This window comes from Plectropomus leopardus, chromosome 7 (assembly GCF_026936395.1).
Source record: "Plectropomus leopardus strain MGB_pleo_1.0 chromosome 7, ASM2693639v1, whole genome shotgun sequence".
NCBI lineage: Eukaryota > Metazoa > Chordata > Actinopteri > Perciformes > Serranidae > Plectropomus > Plectropomus leopardus.
Window position 1 is genome coordinate 30,586,030 of NC_142182.1, and position 17,261 is coordinate 30,603,290.

At 40.4% G+C, this 17,261-nt stretch overlaps 1 protein-coding gene across 14 annotated transcripts in view; it reads left to right on the forward strand.

Annotated features, from left to right (window-relative positions):
• The window catches only part of LOC121950808 (pleckstrin homology domain-containing family A member 5-like), a 112,989-nt gene that overhangs the window by 74,425 nt on the left and 21,303 nt on the right, over positions 1-17,261 (forward strand). For 5 of the 14 annotated variants that reach the window (XM_088080443.1, XM_088080445.1, XM_088080448.1 and 2 more), the window contains 9 exons: positions 43-115; positions 2,251-2,351; positions 4,405-4,520; positions 8,510-9,016; positions 10,500-10,980; positions 11,601-11,684; positions 12,395-12,514; positions 14,469-14,522; positions 16,292-16,372. In XM_088080443.1, the coding sequence (XP_087936569.1) occupies positions 43-115; positions 2,251-2,351; positions 4,405-4,520; positions 8,510-9,016; positions 10,500-10,980; positions 11,601-11,684; positions 12,395-12,514; positions 14,469-14,522; positions 16,292-16,372 (1,617 nt within the window). Of the gene's footprint in view, positions 1-42; positions 116-2,250; positions 2,352-4,003; positions 4,044-4,359; positions 4,521-8,509; positions 9,017-10,499; positions 10,981-11,600; positions 11,685-12,394; positions 12,515-14,468; positions 14,523-16,291; positions 16,373-17,261 lie in introns of those variants that run through there. The other 9 variants (XM_088080446.1, XM_088080450.1, XM_042496928.2 and 6 more) reach the window with 5 other exon arrangements.

Consider the following 17,261-nt stretch of genomic DNA (forward strand, 5'->3'; position numbering starts at 1 on the left):
TTTGTGGAATAACTGCTCCCTGTTCCTCTGGTGTGTTTTCAGGACAGCACAGGGATGAAGCTGTGGAAGAAGAGGTGGTTTGTGCTGTCTGACCTGTGCCTCTTCTACTATAGAGGTGAGTCCTGTCCTCTCAGCTGCCAACATACTTCATTAGTATTGTGCTGATTAAAACAAAGCCGGGTTTCCATTAGTAGTTCAAAAGCTGTTTTGACCTTCGGAGCAACAAGCCGCGATCTTGGCAGTGGTTAATATATCTGGATCCAGGTCCCTGTGGTAAGCAGCCTGTCAGGACCAACTGAGCTGGCATATTAAATGAAATGGCTCTCCTGTCGTCTGATTTGTCATTTGATAGATCGTTTTTTCCCCCCAAGCAAAGCCAGGGCTTTAAATAAGGCTTGGATGCAGACATAATGCTGATAGATAAAGCATAGCAGCAAATTGGATTTCACACTAATGTTAAGTCACAAAACAACTTTCCAGAGATGATGGTGTTTTCCTGCAGTGGTTGCATGCTAGCATAACTCTTGGATTCAGTTCCTTCTTGCCAACATTTAAAGATCCCCTTTTAATTCCACATCAGAGGGACTACTGTTATTTTATCACTGTGATCATCCTTTTGATATGTGTGGTATTAACATGGTTCTGTAATTTACTGAAGACAAGCCATAATTTATAACCAAGAAATGAAAATGTGTATTTTATGAAGTAGAAACCCGAACAACTTAGTTTAATCTACTCTTTTATTTAAATTGACCCTAATACCTTAATTATAGTCATAATCTTAGTCATGTTTTTTTCATGAGAAGCTTATTTTGGCTTTAAAAGAATTTACAGTTTAATTGTTTTCTATTCAGTTATTAAAATGCAGCTGTCCTTTATAAACCTTCCTTTTTGCTAATATTGCACATTAGGAAAATATTTGCAAGTGTTTGATTTTTTTTTTATATGCTATTGACTGAGCTGCTGTTTACTGGGCATCTCATGCAGGACTAATGTTCACATCAAATATTGACACAGCTGTGTCCAGAGAACATTAGAGAGCTTCCTTATCGAAAACAAAAAAAGGAATAAATACTGTGAATCAATGAGGCCATAAGGTAATAGTAGCCTAGGCCTACTGTTGGGCTGCAGCTACAGAGAAAAATAAATCTTGCCTGGCACACGTCCACATATCCCAGTGCCCCCTGCTCACTTGATGCGGATACAGTCATCATTTCTGCTGATCGGGATGACATCTAGTCTGTGTTATTTCTGGTGTCTGCCAGTCCTGTCCCCTTCTTTCCGCCCACTGACTGATAAAAGCCACAGACAGCAGCAGACCCAAAGGCTTTATCCAGATGGACATGTTGAGAAATCCACCCATCAGCAGAGAGTGGGCAGTGAGGTCATGAACCGGGCTGCCCCTCTACTAAGCTCAACTGCTATTTGCTGCAGTTATCAGACTATTATTGCGAGCTCAGGAGACCCCACAACGTTAGCTTATGCTCTGCAGAGTCCTCTGTGCAGAGACACTAGGCTTGATGAATAAATACATATGGGGCCAGTGGACTGCAGGTACAGCTGATACTGGCGAATAGATCAATCCATCAACCCTTCAGTAATGGAGCCAAAGCTCAAACAGCTGCGGGGCAAACAGCTCCACCTCTTAACTAGCATAGGCAGACAAGAGTTCAGCCACCACTTATTCCCCCACATATTACTTACCGTTCACCTTGTTCATCCCAGTTATCACCAGTGTGTGCTAGGAAACTTTGACTTTTACATAACAGCCCCAGTCAACATGCACACACAAATGTACACACATACCAAGCAGACAAAGTACATATGGGACTGCAGCAGTCACTTCCCTGATACATTTTGTTTTCCTGCACTGTTTTGGGTAAGCAACGCAGATTGCTTATAACAAATTAGGAGGTTAAGCAATTCTCTGCTTAAAACTCGGGACTCAATCTAATCCCCCCTGTGGAGAGTGCTCCATTGTCAATGTGGAGCCCTGTCTGCTAACTTAATGAGGATTAGAGCGGCCTAGTTGCAAAGGACGTTGAATCAATGCTCATCTTTTCCACTGATTGGACTCTGCTCGTCTGACCAACACACTCCTCCTTTAGTTTTTATCTTGCAATCCACTGGGTTTGTCAAATACAAATTAGTGTTCCACACAAGACTTTAGTGTAATATCATAGAGAGCTTGACGGTGACTGTCAAAAAAAACCCTCCAAAGCTTTCTGTTGACTTATTTTTTCTCTGCAGATGAAAAAGAGGAGGGGATACTTGGCAGCATCCTCCTACCAAGCTTCCGTGTTTCAATGCTGTCAGTGGATGATCACATTAACCGAAAATATGCCTTCAAGGTCAGTGCATGTTTTCATTCCTGTCAAACTTTGTTAGAGTTCACATTTTATGGTTGAGTAAATTTTGAGGAAAAAATGAAGTATTCGTATTATTGAAAATCCATATATATATATATATTTTAACCATTTTAGATCATAGATGGCCATACAGTGCACCTATTTGCAATATATGCAAAAAAAATCCATTCATGTTTTCTTTCTGTAAAATAAAATATCATTTGCACCAACCAATTTTAACCAATACAATCATGACATCCACCCATCAATCAATCTTTTAACTTTTAGCCGCACAGAGATAAGATCAACTTAGCAAGGTCGGAACAGCATGCTACGTTAGTTTGTCTTTGTTTCCCCCAAATACCGTGGTTAGAGGTGTAACTTTACATGGGGCATACGATGAACTTTGTCTCCCTCTCCCTGAGGGATTCTACCATCCCATTTGCATGATGCTATGTTCACACTATGAGAGACTCTGTGACATTGTGATCAGCTACATTATTTTCACTGAAAACAATTTTTAGCCTGTTACTGTTTCCTCTTGGAGTGAAATCACTGCGTTAGGGTACAGTCACAGGTCAGTGACTATAGCATGCCGAGGGGATATTCATGTGACCATGCCCTTACACCCTCTTGACCTCAATGAGACGACACACCCACTTTTCAGAAAACAAAACAAATTTCTCGCCACATCACATCCCGCCTGCCTATCCTGTCTTTCTGAGAAGTATGCCACAATATTGAAGCTAGACACTCTCCAAATGCCATTTCATCTCGACTTTAAAGCTCTTATAAAATGAGATGATTAAAGCTGAATGTGCAAACTTCCCAAAAGTTACTTTCGATCACTGGTATACAATTTGAAAGTTAGAAATCAGTTCTTTGCCCTGATATTCCCACAGTGTTAACAGCATATGTCACTGTTAGGTTTTCTTTGCTTTGAACATGTTTCGTCTTTGCTTAAAAAAATAATTGACTGACAGTGAAGTCATGCAAGTTATTTTAAAAACTTATACTGCACACTGCTCATGCTTAAAAAGCAAATGAAGTACTTGCAGACAGTCTGTGCTGGCTTCTGCTCTTGGTGTACTACTAAAGCATTGCAATACTAGTTCTCTCAGAAACCCCAAGTTACAGGGTAACAGGCATACTTTATGGAATCGCAGTGGTGTGTACAGTATTTGACTGTGGGTCCTTCATAAACCCTAAGAGACAACAAAGTTGTTCTGCCAAGTACAGCCAAACACAGACGCCCAGGAGTCTGCTCAAGGTCTCTCCAACCACACGGCCCACTCCTTTTCCAACTTAGACTCAGCCTGAACGAGGGAGAGTTGAGGTAGGGAGAGAAACACGAGAGCAGGGCACAACCTCTTCAGTTTACAGTGATTGGCTTAGGAATGGGATGACTTTTTGACTGCATATTTTTCATTTGAAATATTTCCTGTCTCTTGTTGTTGTGGCCTAAATGACCATGTCATTAAAAGTTCCTTATTTCTCAAGATTATTCCGAAGTAATTGGAGCAACAACAGTGTTTTGGTTTTTTTTCAGACATTGGTAAACAGGATATTGAGGTTGTTCACTAAACATTTTGTTTTTCTCTTTCTGTGTCTGGCTTTAACAATATACGGGTTTGTTCACTGCAAGGGAACAGAGAAGCTACGCAACAATGTGTCTGCCATACATCGAATTGAGCGGTGAGTCCTACAGTATTGTGGCAGATTTACTGCCTTAATCTCGTGGTATGCATGAAACTCAGGTCACTCATCATTATGTGGATGGAGCAGATGCCCACAGCCAGATGTATTTCACAAATCATGTAGCTTTTATTTTTAAACCACTATTTGCTACAACATGTGACATGCATTAAAGTTACTGTTGCCTCACCAAGTGTCTCAACAGCTCTTCACTCTTCTTATGTAGTTATTAACCTACAAAGGCAATTAACCTTTATTTGGGGTTAAAGTGCTAAAAATCCCAGTTGACTTGATGCTTTTCTCTTCTCTCTTTCAGGTAACTTTCTCTGTGTGTCACTTTTCCTGTCCATTGTCAAAACAGGCGACACATCCCAACATGCGGACATACTATTTTTGCACTGACACAGCCAAAGAGATGGAGTCTTGGATGAAAGTAATGACAGATGCTGCACTTGTGCATTCAGAGCCCGTCAAAAGGTTTGTAAAAGGATCACTGGTACAGTCATTTTTACTGAAAACCTGAATTTGATTTGAGGTTGGGAGATTACAGGATGGCTGCAAAATATATTGTTTTTTGTTGTCATCATAATATCAATTCTTGCGGTTAACACATTGCTTAAACAGCAATATTTCACTTTAAATATATTACCAATGTATTGATTTACATTCTGTCAGTATTTCTGTGTTGTCTGGTTTACGCCTTGCTATTAACTCTGTGGACAATTAGATAGGGCCCTCACCATTAAGCATTATCTGATTGGTCAGAATCTGCACTGCTGCGAGTGAGTTTTTTTAGACTAGTCTTGTCATACTGTTAATGTGGTTGAAGGAGTTAAGTGTGAAAAGATGAGTGCAGAGAAAATTGTGAATGCCAGAAAGTAACTCGTGACTTAAAGAAAACACCACATCAGCTGTCACACTACATTTTGGATACAGGAGACACAACATGGCACAAGCAAAGGCACTGTATGAGTCTGAGTCAAGAACCTAGTACACATTAATATCTGTTCATTAATGGTTCACTGATTATGAAATGTTTAAAATAACAATTTGGCTGATAGCTGATACTGACACTGATTACTTTTCTTTTGTTGTTATTTATTTCTCCTTTTGTGCCAAGGAAGAAACTTTCATTATAAAAAAAAATTCAACAGTTTTGAAGTCATTCAGCTCTTCATTACATTACCTTTGAATGAGCACTAATCCAGTCATGCACATTTGTGAAACAACTTTGAAAACAGTCTTCTTTTACACATTTTTTTAAATGACTTCTTCAGAAGCTTTTATATAATATATAATATATCACAATTCTCTTTCTGATATCCTTTTTATATTGCTGTAAAACCATCAACAAATTCTCCTTCAAACCACTATATTTCTTTGTGAGTTGTATTTATATATACTGAGTATAAGGTGTTGTTTCAAAATGTGCAAAATTGATGTGACACAGCAGAAAAACATCAACATCTTATTTGCCAATAGGCCAGTGGCAGTCAACAAGGCAAATATTGGCAGTCATGTGAGGCTTTTAAATCAGTTCATCCCCACTGTTTATTCATTACAAATAATATCGTTATCACGATATTCAACAATTTAATTGCCAATTTTTCTCACCCTGCAGGCCTACTTTACAGTGGGTTGTTTTGAGAAAAATACATTCAAAAATGACATTTTAGGACAGTTTTTTAAAACAAGTACAAGTGTCTTGGTTCATTTCTCCATCCCAATTTTTCTTTTTCAGCATTTGTACTGTTAGCAAGTGCTTTTAAATCCCTCTCTTAAGCCTGTTAAGTTCTTAAGCAACAGTTCACTACCCGCCTTTGACATTTTTGGCCCGTGGGTTTGTTAAAAAAGCTGTGACGGTCTTTACTGTTTTGTAACTGTTTTTTCTGTTGAAGTTTATTACAGAGTAACATACACACGAATGCCATGTGCATGTGGGCATGCAGTCCTTGTGAATGCATGTCGCAGGTTGTTAGGGGGATGTTGTGCACAGCTGCGCCGGCTGATGAGGATCACTGAGTCACCAGGATCGGGTTTTTTCCTTCTTTTTTTAAACTGTGTTAAATGTCTGTCATTTGGCAGCCCGCCTGTCTAATGCCCTCCTTTTACATGGGTGAGCAGAGGCGTAATGGTAAAGTGCTTTGTAATTACACAGAGCAGTAGTGCCTGAAATCTAAATAGGACAGTGTGTTGCTGTTATAAGGCTATCTAGTATAACAGCATTGTAATATCTATCTGGACTAAAGGCTATCCTAATTTCGAAGTATCTCGTGTATTCTATGGACAGTATAACATTTTATCACATCTTTTCGTATTTTAAACTTGTGGTGAAAAAGCTGAAATCCTTGTACGTTAAGTCCTTTCCCCGTAAGTGTTTCTTTAATCTTTTTAAAAGAGTAAATGCACACAGACCTTCCACAGGGCTAAATGTGCGCTCTGCTGGGTTGGTGGAGCCCCAGATGGCTGGAGAAGACATTACGTGACTAGTGCTGCTATTTAAAAGAATACAAGTGGAAACCCTGAAGGAATGCCTTTTCTACTGCCCTCCTATTGCTAACCCAGTGAGCCATGCTGCTAAAGGGAATTTGCCAAACTTTGAAGCTGTGACCTTGAGTCTGTCGAAGGCCAAGGAGTAGTGGTGTCAGTTACCTCTGGAAACCTCCCTAAGGACCACATTGCTGTATATATAGGTCTTCTAGAGAGGAGGCAAAAAGGGAACTGCAGATGGATTACTGTAGTCTGAGCAGCACCTTTGTGACATGCTCCAGAAGAGGCAGTGTTTTATTGGTGTTATCTGGTTTCCTTTTACGTGCCTGGCCTCCTCTGGCAGCTGGAAGAGGCATTGTGCACCTTCACCCATTTTCTTTGCACTTTCTTTTTGTTTCGGAGCTGCCCCTGTTAGCAGAGTTCACAAAGGCAGCGCATTAGGTCTGCAGTATATTTTATTCGTACTTTATTCAACGTCTCAAACACCTTTTCCTGGTGATCAATGACACAGATGAGTGTCCCAGCTGCAAATTTAGTCTGATGCAGTTATCATTTCTCCATCTCTGCACAGGTGTTCTCATGTATCTTGACTGCCTTTGGCTTGCACAGGGTCAAGGATCTTTTCTCTGCAAATCCCCTTTAGATAATTTTGTGATATTTCAGGGTAGTTTGGCAATGATGATACTCTTGACAATATGACAAAATACTGAAACAATGTTGTATTGTTAATTTTAAGAACATGCATGGCAATACATTGCTATTATTTTGTATGTCAGCACATTACAGTTTGCCCTCAGATATATAGTGAAAAGTAAAATTATCCTGTTTTTTGTTTTTAAATAACAACAGTAACTTAGACTGAGGTTCAGATTCTTAAACAGTGCCACAAAACACCATCAACTGCAAATTTCACATCTGACACACATCTAACACAAACAGACAAACATAATTGACAAAGAGACTTCTGAACTTGTCTAACACAATTAAATAAATATATTTGATATCTTGTGAATGTGATATCTCAAGAAGACCTTGAGAGACTCAATTTTGACAAACTCAAGTGAACTCAAGCATGAACCAATTAGTTCTTGGTGATCAAAGGTCAAGGTCACAGTGACCTTGTATGTCTCTTATTCTTGTATTCTTGTTTCTTCAAATTTGACACAAATGTTCACTAAGACTCAAGGATGAACTGGTTAGATTTTGGTGTTCAAAGGTGAGTCATCAGTCTTATTCTTGTGAGCACGATATCTCAAAGTCACTTGAAGGGAATTTCTTCACATTTGGCACAAACATTCGAGTAGACTCAGGGATGCACTGATTGGATTTTAGTGGTCAAAGGTCAGTGATCTTAAATTTCTCTTATTGTGAACGCAACTTTGGCACAAACGTTTAAGTAGACTCAAGGATATATTGATTAGATTTTGGTGGTCAAGGTCACAGAGACCTCATAAAACATGTTTTTGACCATAACTCATGAACCTTGGGTGCCCACGTTGAAACTGTACTGATTGTGTAGATTTTCTTTTCTGCGGGGAGGAAGATGTGTGTGAAGCATCCATGTTTTCACAGACATGGATGTAAACTGTCAGTGCAACTTGTTCAATGCGCAGAGGCATACAATCGCATGGCGGTATTTCTAGGTTTGGCAGGATGTGATTTTACAATGATCGTCCCATAGTTGCATTACATTTTTTATCAAGCTTCAGTGAAAGTCGTTAAGCAAGTCGCTAATAAGGTCCGAAATGTCGGGGGTTGTTCATGAAACACTGGGGACACCCAGGCCTAATGACGCCGCTGATTCCACACTACTAACTGACATTATGTCAACAAGTCGGAATATTGGCGTTAGCATGATATGTTTTTTTTTTTTTATCATATTCAAATTTATACTGGTTTAATCATCATCAACAATATCATATGTCATACCCCTATTTCTCGTTATTATCCTAATTCCTCGTCTTTGTCTTCATCAGGTTGGACAGGCTAAAAGTGGAGCAGTGTGGACCACAAGAGATCAACCATGTGGCCAACCACAGACTGCCACTCACACAGCCTGAAATCCAGAACAATGAACTCAACTGTGAGGCTGACCGTGAGCGCACTGCAGCAGTCACCTCCACCACAGCAGAGGAAGAGAGGAAGCAGCGAGACGCCGAACGCTACGGCTTTCAGAAGGATGGGGAAGAGCGTGAGCGCCCACTCACCAAGATCAACAGTATCAAGCTGCAGCCAGCCCAGGCAGCAGCCATCAAGGCTAACATCACCTCACCGCAGACTCCGACAGAAATGGACGGCTTACACCGCAGCCCTCAGGTCAATGGATCTGGTGAGCAGTGTCCAGCTGATGGGACTGGAGTCCCTCCTCAGCGAAGTCCCACCCATGAGCCAGACCGCGCCCTGAGTAGGACCAGCTCTATGCAGCAACTAGAACAGTGGGTCCGCACACAAAGAGGACGCAACCAGGATGATGACACCAGGAGGTTGGTTTAATTATATGACCTTTCACAGTTAACAAAAACAAAACTGCATAATAAGAAAATATGCCAGCACAAGTTGTTTTTTAGGTTATTGCACAAGAGTACAATCTTGTCCTACTTCGACAACAAGAAGTGGAACTTGGTATAATCTAGAAATGCTGATTCAACTGCGTTTTGAGACAGGAGGGATTCTCTTTAAGCATCTGAGTGCCCACATACAGTACATATGCAGACTCTGATTTTCCAAAGCTTCTTAGTCCCATTTCTCCAAAGCTGTGTTGTTTAAAGCCAGAGGATTCACACGCTCCTCACCATGATTTAAACACTTTGATATTACACTGTTGAGTGTGCGAGTAAGTAGAACTGGGGATAAACAATAGCTGAGCAGAGCTGTTAGCCAGAGTTACTGCCTGGCCGCCGCTGACCCTGCTGTGAGAGTCCCATTTTTAATTGGTTGAGATTAAACTTGCTCTCTCACTGTGTCTGCCTGCTTGTCTGCCCGTCTGTCAGTGTGTCTGTCTCTCCATCTGTTTGTCGCCTGGCTGGTGCTCATGTTTGACGCAGCCTTGCCTCTGTACGTTTATTTAAAAAATGGACATTCTTGCTTTGAGCAATGCATACATTTAAAAAGGTTATCATGGATAAAACCACAACAAGGTCATTGCTGTTCATTTCGGTGGTGGCCCTGAGTGATAAGCGTGTAAACGCCCTCTTCATTCTCTCGCCATTCAACTCTTTAGCAGTCTGTTTGTCATTACATGCATGTCCTCCAGAATGATGTTTAGTTTCCATGTAGTCACAAGCCTTTTTTTAATGCTTCTGGGTTTTACAGACCAGTGAGCGTTCCAGCCACGATCTGTCAGGGAGTCTTAATAGGAAGCTCTCTCGATGCCAGCTGCACTGACTTTGAACTCACTGGAACTTACTAAGTGGAGCTTTTCGAAGCTTTGTTGTCACTGGAAAGGTCTAATTTGTCCTGTGGGAGTTCTTGGAAATAAATGCCCGGTTTGAATCCATATGGAAGACTAGACTCGAGGTGGTTTACAGCTACAAAGGTTTAAAAAGGCAAATCAGAAACTTTTCCTGATTTGCTGTTTCATAACATGACATTTCTTTGATGAGTGAGGCAGCCAGCAAGTTATAATTGGATGTTTTTGTTTGGTGTTATTTAAAATAAAAAAGTGCAATCAAAGTCTTAATGACTATCAACAACTTCTCTACTTTGAACCTGCCATGTAGAGCCTAGAGTTGAAGAATTATTAAATTGTTTTACCTCCTTTAAAGGCTGATGGTCCTAATAAAAATATATAGATATGAAATAAGGTAGATTGGACAGACTCCAACAACATGTAAAATTAGTATCCCAGGTGTTATTAATTCAGAAATATTGCTACAAAATTATTTGACTTTGACTAAACGGTAGTCAAAGAGTATGTTTGTGTTGTTCAAGTGAATGAGATCTGTTCTTTTTGTTCTTTCTTCCCAGCATTACGTCATACCAGACGCTGCCAAGAAACATGCCAAGCCATCGGGTACCCTATATGCCTCATTATGGCGATGGCTATTGCAGTATGCCCAGAAATAGCATGGCCCAGCGGGACAGCATCTGCAGCATATCGCCATCGTTGTATGACCAGGCCCTGGGTCCCTCGTCGGTTGACAAGCGCCGCTCCATGCGCGACGACACCATGTGGCAGTTATTTGAGTGGCAGCAAAGACAGGCCTACGCCAGGCCGGCGGGGCTCTACAGCAATATGGCCAGTCCCAAAACCATGATCAACCTGTCAGAGCACGCTGCACCAAGCCACTCCATCCCCCCATCGCCCTCCCACGGCTCCCTGTCTATGTACGGTGGCTACTCTCCGATGCGTTCCTACAACATGAACAGTGCTCGTACCGAGGTGTCCTCTCCCATTTATAGAGGAGACATGAGCATCGACAGACGGCACAGGCCACCAATCAACAAGGTCAGTTAGTTAGTTATTTGCTCTGATATTATCCATCCCGGGTTTAAATTGGAGGTGAGTTATGCTCCCAGCATTAAGAATGGCATTTAAAAAAATAAACAACAACATCTCTTTCCACGGTCAGTGTCAAAAAATGCTGCCAACAGTTTCCATTAGAACTACCTTTTACTGTAGAAATCGTCTTTCTAAAAATTGATGAAAGAATGTAGAATGCAACAAAAAAGGCAAATAGATCAAGGACATGCAAACACATTTTGAGTTGGCGTCCACTTTCTCCGGCGATTCTGTTTACAAACAATATCAGACAATTGCTGCATAGCTTTAAAAGTTTACTGACTAGCCTTTAGAGTGTTGGAGTTACCAAAGGTCAAAAATAAATTCAAGTTTCCCTCCATCAATTCATTTTTAATATTTTGTGGAGAACAAACAAAAATCCACCAAACTTTATTTGGTATTGACAGGAATCTCAGATGCATATCACAATAATTTGGCTTTTTTTTTAATGGCTAAAGCCCAATAACGAAATGTTTCTTTGTATTTGGTCTAACATTGTGACAGTAAATGATTATTTGAATTCACAGCGTAAAATTATGTTTTATTTTTAACTCACTGTCCTGCAGTATGCCTACCCACCTGATAGGAGGTCTATGCCTGCAGGGATCCCAGTCCAGACTATCACTGCCCAGTCTCTCCAAGGCAAAACAGTAAGTCCTCATCCATGTTTTTCCCTTCTGTGCTCATCCGCATCTTCTAACTGAATTCCTGTAATACACCACCCAGTAATTTCACGCCTGAATAAGTGTGTAGAGCACACGCTTATTCATTTGGGTTTAATTGGACTTCTTTGAAAGACAAGGCTATTTTTATAACTCCACCTACCCTCCCTCTCCCTCTCTCTGTCCTTCATTCCCTTCCAAGAAGACATTGTGACAGAATCTTTAGAGACAGATTTAGGCAGAACTCAAATGTATGTTCCAAGCGGTAGGATTTTAGGGTATGTTCACTTCAGGAGCTCCTTTGACTCGCTTCACATCAGTGGAGACTTAAAAACCCTGTCAGTCACAACTCTCTAAGCCAGATCAGGAATTTATGTCGACGCTGTGCACAGTGCTATGTCCTCATGGAGCTGCTAAGGCGTGAACTGGATTCTGTAATAAATGCTAAACTGCTCCTCTGTCTTGAGCGGACGTGTAGAATTTGCATGCTGCTGACAGCAATTGCACCTTGGATATCTCATGCTCCTGAGCCGCATGAAAAAAAACTCAACAGATATAACAACTGTTCACCTATTGGGAGCCTGATACCTCTAAATCTCCTGTCCTGGTGTGTTCTCTCCTTTCCTCTCCCACTCCCCTTGCGGTGTGTCCCTGTTTCATTGTGGCTGTGTTTCCCTCCCTTCCTCCCTCCCTTGCAGCCTGAGGAACTGACTCTGCTGCTGATAAAGCTGCGGCGGCAGCAGGCAGAGCTAAACAGTATCCGGGAGCACACTGTAGCACAGCTTATGCAACTTAACATGGATGGCGACAACCCAAAGGTCAGGCCCCCAGAGATGCCCCTGCAGGCTTGTGTGTTAGCGTGTGGTGTGTATGCCATCTTTAACCACCTCCATTATCCATCTCGATCTAGAGGATTATTTATTTATTTATTTATTTTTTGCTCATTTAAGGTGAAAAGGAGCCACAGTGGGCATTTTCTCCATAAAGGTCTTTACTTTGGCTTGAAGTTGTCTGTTTCAGGGATCAGCTATCTTGCTTTCAGTTTTTCCAGAGTTGTGTGAAATATCTGCAAACAAAAATACTCCTATTTTGGAACAAGCATCCGACTTTATATAGTTCATCAGATAATTACATTTGATATGTTTCTAATTGGGCTAGCCAGTTGATTGAGTCATTTTACTTCCCTAAACAGTCCAGACAGATGTTAGCCGGAAATGAAACTTAAAGCCATTGGCGAGCTTAAAGAGTGACTGGCTAAGGAGGTTAAGGCCACTGGCATACGTGAATGTTAATTCAGGATTTTTGCATTTTAAGTCTCTTCCAAGACGTCAGAAGACAGATTTGAATGTTCCTGATGTAGGTCAGACCAGCCCGAGGTGAAGAACGGTCGTATAAAAGGGATTAAGGTTTATAATTGCTTTTGCACTGATTTTTACCAACCGCTCAACAATTTATTTGAAGTCTCCTTGTACTAGTATAGACAAAGATTGTTGCCTTACCTTGCATAGTTTAATGGATTTAGTATCAAGATATTTATACCCAATTTAAAGGGCGGGTCTATCTGTGTTCTTTTTGGGGATTTTCAAATAAAAATGCTCACTCAGCCGGTAGCTCAAATCAGTGACATTAGAGCAGCAAGCGCTGATAGTAATAATGATAACTGAAATGGTTTATTTGGATTTTTTGAAGTGGGACTGTAGCAGTTATTTATCTGTAGTCACTGTAATATTTTCAAGCCACCAGACTCCTATGACAGAAACAGTAATTTTAACATGTGGAGTAGCTGGTGTACCACTGCCTGATCTGTTAGCATTCAGATACAAACTAATGTGGTGTCCACAGCAGTAAATTGCTTAGCTTCCATGCCAGGTAGGAGGATGAAGAAACATGGCTAAATTGGAAGACTGATAAAGACACTATTCTCAAACAAGGCTTGGCTCAGTCACAAAGGTTTACATTAGAAGGGCTGTGGGGGTTACAGTGAACACACGAGCCACCAAGCCCCTAAATTTGGTGGCTGAAGTACATTTTCAACGGCCCTAGAATAAAATTATATGGAAAAGTAAAACCAACAGAAAAAGTAATTAATGTTTAAAGCTTAACACAGCCTTCTGAAACTGTTACCAAAAAAAGGTAACAGATTCAGGAATCAGAAATTATATGATCTGTTCAGGGATAGACACTAATATTTTTAAGCACCAGCCCCACGGACCAACAAGCCCCTAAATTTGGTGGCCACAGATTATTTATTTATTTATTTTTTTGGATTATTTTTCAAGGCTTTTGCCTTTTGCCTTATTAGAGGATAGGGCAAAAGGCAAAAGCTTGAGGAATAATTGAACTTTGAATACATAAAGCACGTGACTGGGAAGCTACAGAACATAAAATCATCACAAAAACGAAAATATATAAATAATGGATTTGCCCTTTAAGTGATGTAATTTAAGTATTATTTTACCCTCAGCCTAATGCTTTCTTTGTCTGTACATGGCTATTTGGTCATTATGGAGCTCTGGTCTTTAATGTCCCATAGTACACTCATTCTGTCACTTTATATAGCACACCTGCTGCCTGACCTTATTTCTTCACCTTGACTTGTTCTGCCTCCCTTTCTGTCCGGTTCTCTTTGGGTACACTGTACTTCACATGACATACTTGTGTGTTTGTGTGAGTAAGAGAGAGCGAGAGAGAGAGAGTGACTGTCACGTCCTTTTCTTTTGTCTCACTCTGCTGTTGCCTTTTATTTCTTCTCCTTTTTGCTGCTGACGTTAGAACGACATTCTCTCCCATCACCTCCAAAGGAACCTCATGTATTTGGACAATCAGGTGGGGTAATGCATGACCGCATGGCCCTGTCTCCTCCTGTTATGAACTGAACTCATTTAATGCTTTGCTGTTCTTATTATGTTCATTAGTGCTGTCTGCTGAAAGAAATACTGTGATTTTTTGTTTGATGCCTAGCTATTAATTTATTTAATATTCATATTTATAAGCACAATGGCATAGCATGGACCGGTGTCACACACCACAGCTAATACACCCTAGCTAGATTGCAACACCTTTCTCTACATAGGTCTATTCATTCATTTATTGGTCTGAATATGTACCCTAAACTCATTGTCAGTTATACTAACTGGGCATCTGGAAATTACTTTACTCTGTATAGATGGAGATGTGGACAAGCTTGAAGTCTTCCACATACAGTGCATACTGAGAAGTGCCTGCAAAGAAATTTCTCTGTTTTGTATCACAAGTGCTTTGAGAGTTTAAGTAATTACAAATATGCGATATATTACACACAGAGGCACAACAACACATTTCTGATCGTAAATATAGAGAAGATAATTTTATAATTAAATGCGCTAGCCTCAGGTTTGTGTAACTATTGAGAATTATGTAATTTTGCTCTTCACTCTGAAACTCAAGTGATGAAGCTTCACATTCACTATCAACCGCCACAATAGTGTTGCTATTTTTGTATCATTACAATACATCAGAGTTTAACAGCAGCGTTCAATGGCTAATTAGTAAGCCTTTCAGAGCTTTGTGCAACAGTAGGTGCGTTTACATGGACCCTAATGTTCCATTAAATATTCAGAATAAAAATGCTGTGTCTAACCACCTCAGTCAGAAGAGACAGACCAGGGGCTGCGAGAGGTGGTTTATATCTTTGATAATTGGTTCAAGAGAAACATAAATGCCTTATAACAATGTAAATGCTTAATGCTTAAAAGTCTCTGTTTTTGGATAAATATATTCTTTCTGTAGGTGTTTGCTCCATGTGGTGGCAACATTAGATGACAGGTGGTGCAGCAGCAAGAGCTGTTTCTTAGAGCCTCTCTCTGATTTTTGACATAGAGTTGTTCTAATATTAAAAAGATAATTAGTGCTACGTTTTTCTGTTAGTAACCTTAAACAGTAGCCTTTTGAAATGTGATGATTGTAATCATAACAATTGTCTGTTGGTACCAATAGCAGTCTGCGTACGAGATATTTAGGGAACATTGATAAACTGTTGTATCTACCTATCGTCTGCATGTGAGATGATTAGGGGACATCTGTAGTTTGTAGCCACAGAAAATGACCTGGGTTATACATTTCTTACTAAATTGTATTAACTAGTGGAACCACTTCTTCCCATCTATACTATGATACTATATGTTTTAATTGAATTTTAAAATTAAAAAAAAAATCTTTGTTAAACCCTGTTACATTTCAATGCAGATATTAGACACTTTAGAGCAAGCAGAACCATTATGCACCAAAAAGTTTTATTCTAATGAAATGCTTTGGGGCATGTAAACACACATCTTACTGGATTATTTGATTTAGCATCCATGTAAACAGATAAGTTTGAATCTATAATCAGAATGATTTTAATCAGATTAAAGAAATACTGTCCATGTAACCGCAGCTAGTGTCTTCCTGATCCTGTTTGTAAGCGTCTCTTACTGCTTCTCGTTGCCATCGTTTGTTTGAGTCTGCTTCATGAGAGACAGCGAGCAAGGTGTAACAATAATGTCGGTGTAGTCTCTTAAGTGAAGCACTGCTATAAACTGACACTTGCTATATCGCTCCTCTCCACACTGGACTAGATGAAGGAAAATGAGCCTTTAATCGCCATGACTCACACTTTGATTGAGAACTCTGCCCCAAGGCCTCAACTTTACCAGCAAGTAAGGCCAGCCAAAGGCTTTGCTCCACCTCATCCTCACCAGTCGCTGTTGTTCTTTTGGTCTGTTTTGCAATGCTCCTCCTCCTCCGGTGTCCAAGTCCTCATAGCATCTTGAGACTAGTATCCCTGTATCGTTTGTATCGCCAGCGCCTCCTCATCCATTGCTTTTGACTGTTCTCCTCTTATTATGAGAAGTCATGCCAATATGGACATGACTTGTAGAGGGGTAGTATGGTGTGTTTGCTTCACTGTTAAGTTAAAACCCTTCCTCACTCTCTTTGTGAAGTTTGTGTGTGGGGGCTGGTTCTAATTTACTCTAGTTGCTACGTGTTTAGAAATCACTCCGCTAGCTGTGGGACTGTCCTAAATCAAAAGCTAAAGCTGTGGTTGCACCCACATCATTAGGTTAGGGAAGTGTCTAGTCTTTACTCTTCTTGCTTTGTCTCGTGCTCTAACCAGTGAAGCTTAATGTGTGATTTTTCATAACTCTTTGCAGAATGCGTTCCCTCTCATTAGCTGAGCCGCTCGCAATTGGCAGGGGGACTTTAATTAGTATGACTTAATTGTGTGTTGTCAGAAATGTCACTTCTCAGACCAATGTACTGCCACGTGCTTGATCTTACTGTGAAAAAGAATCGTAGGCTGAGTGTTTTTATGGCATAATGTAAAAGTTTATTTTGTATGATTTAGTATGTTTTCTCTAGCATATAATCACCTGAAAATAAGAATTGTTGTGATTTTGGTTCCTTAGAATGAACCATTTATAACATAGGGAGCGGGTCCTCAGAGTCTAAGATGCTGCACCGCCATGTTTCTACGGTAGGCCAGAACGGACAAAACAAACACCAGCTCTACATAGGGCAATTTGCATTTTTGTGTCAGCCACCGTA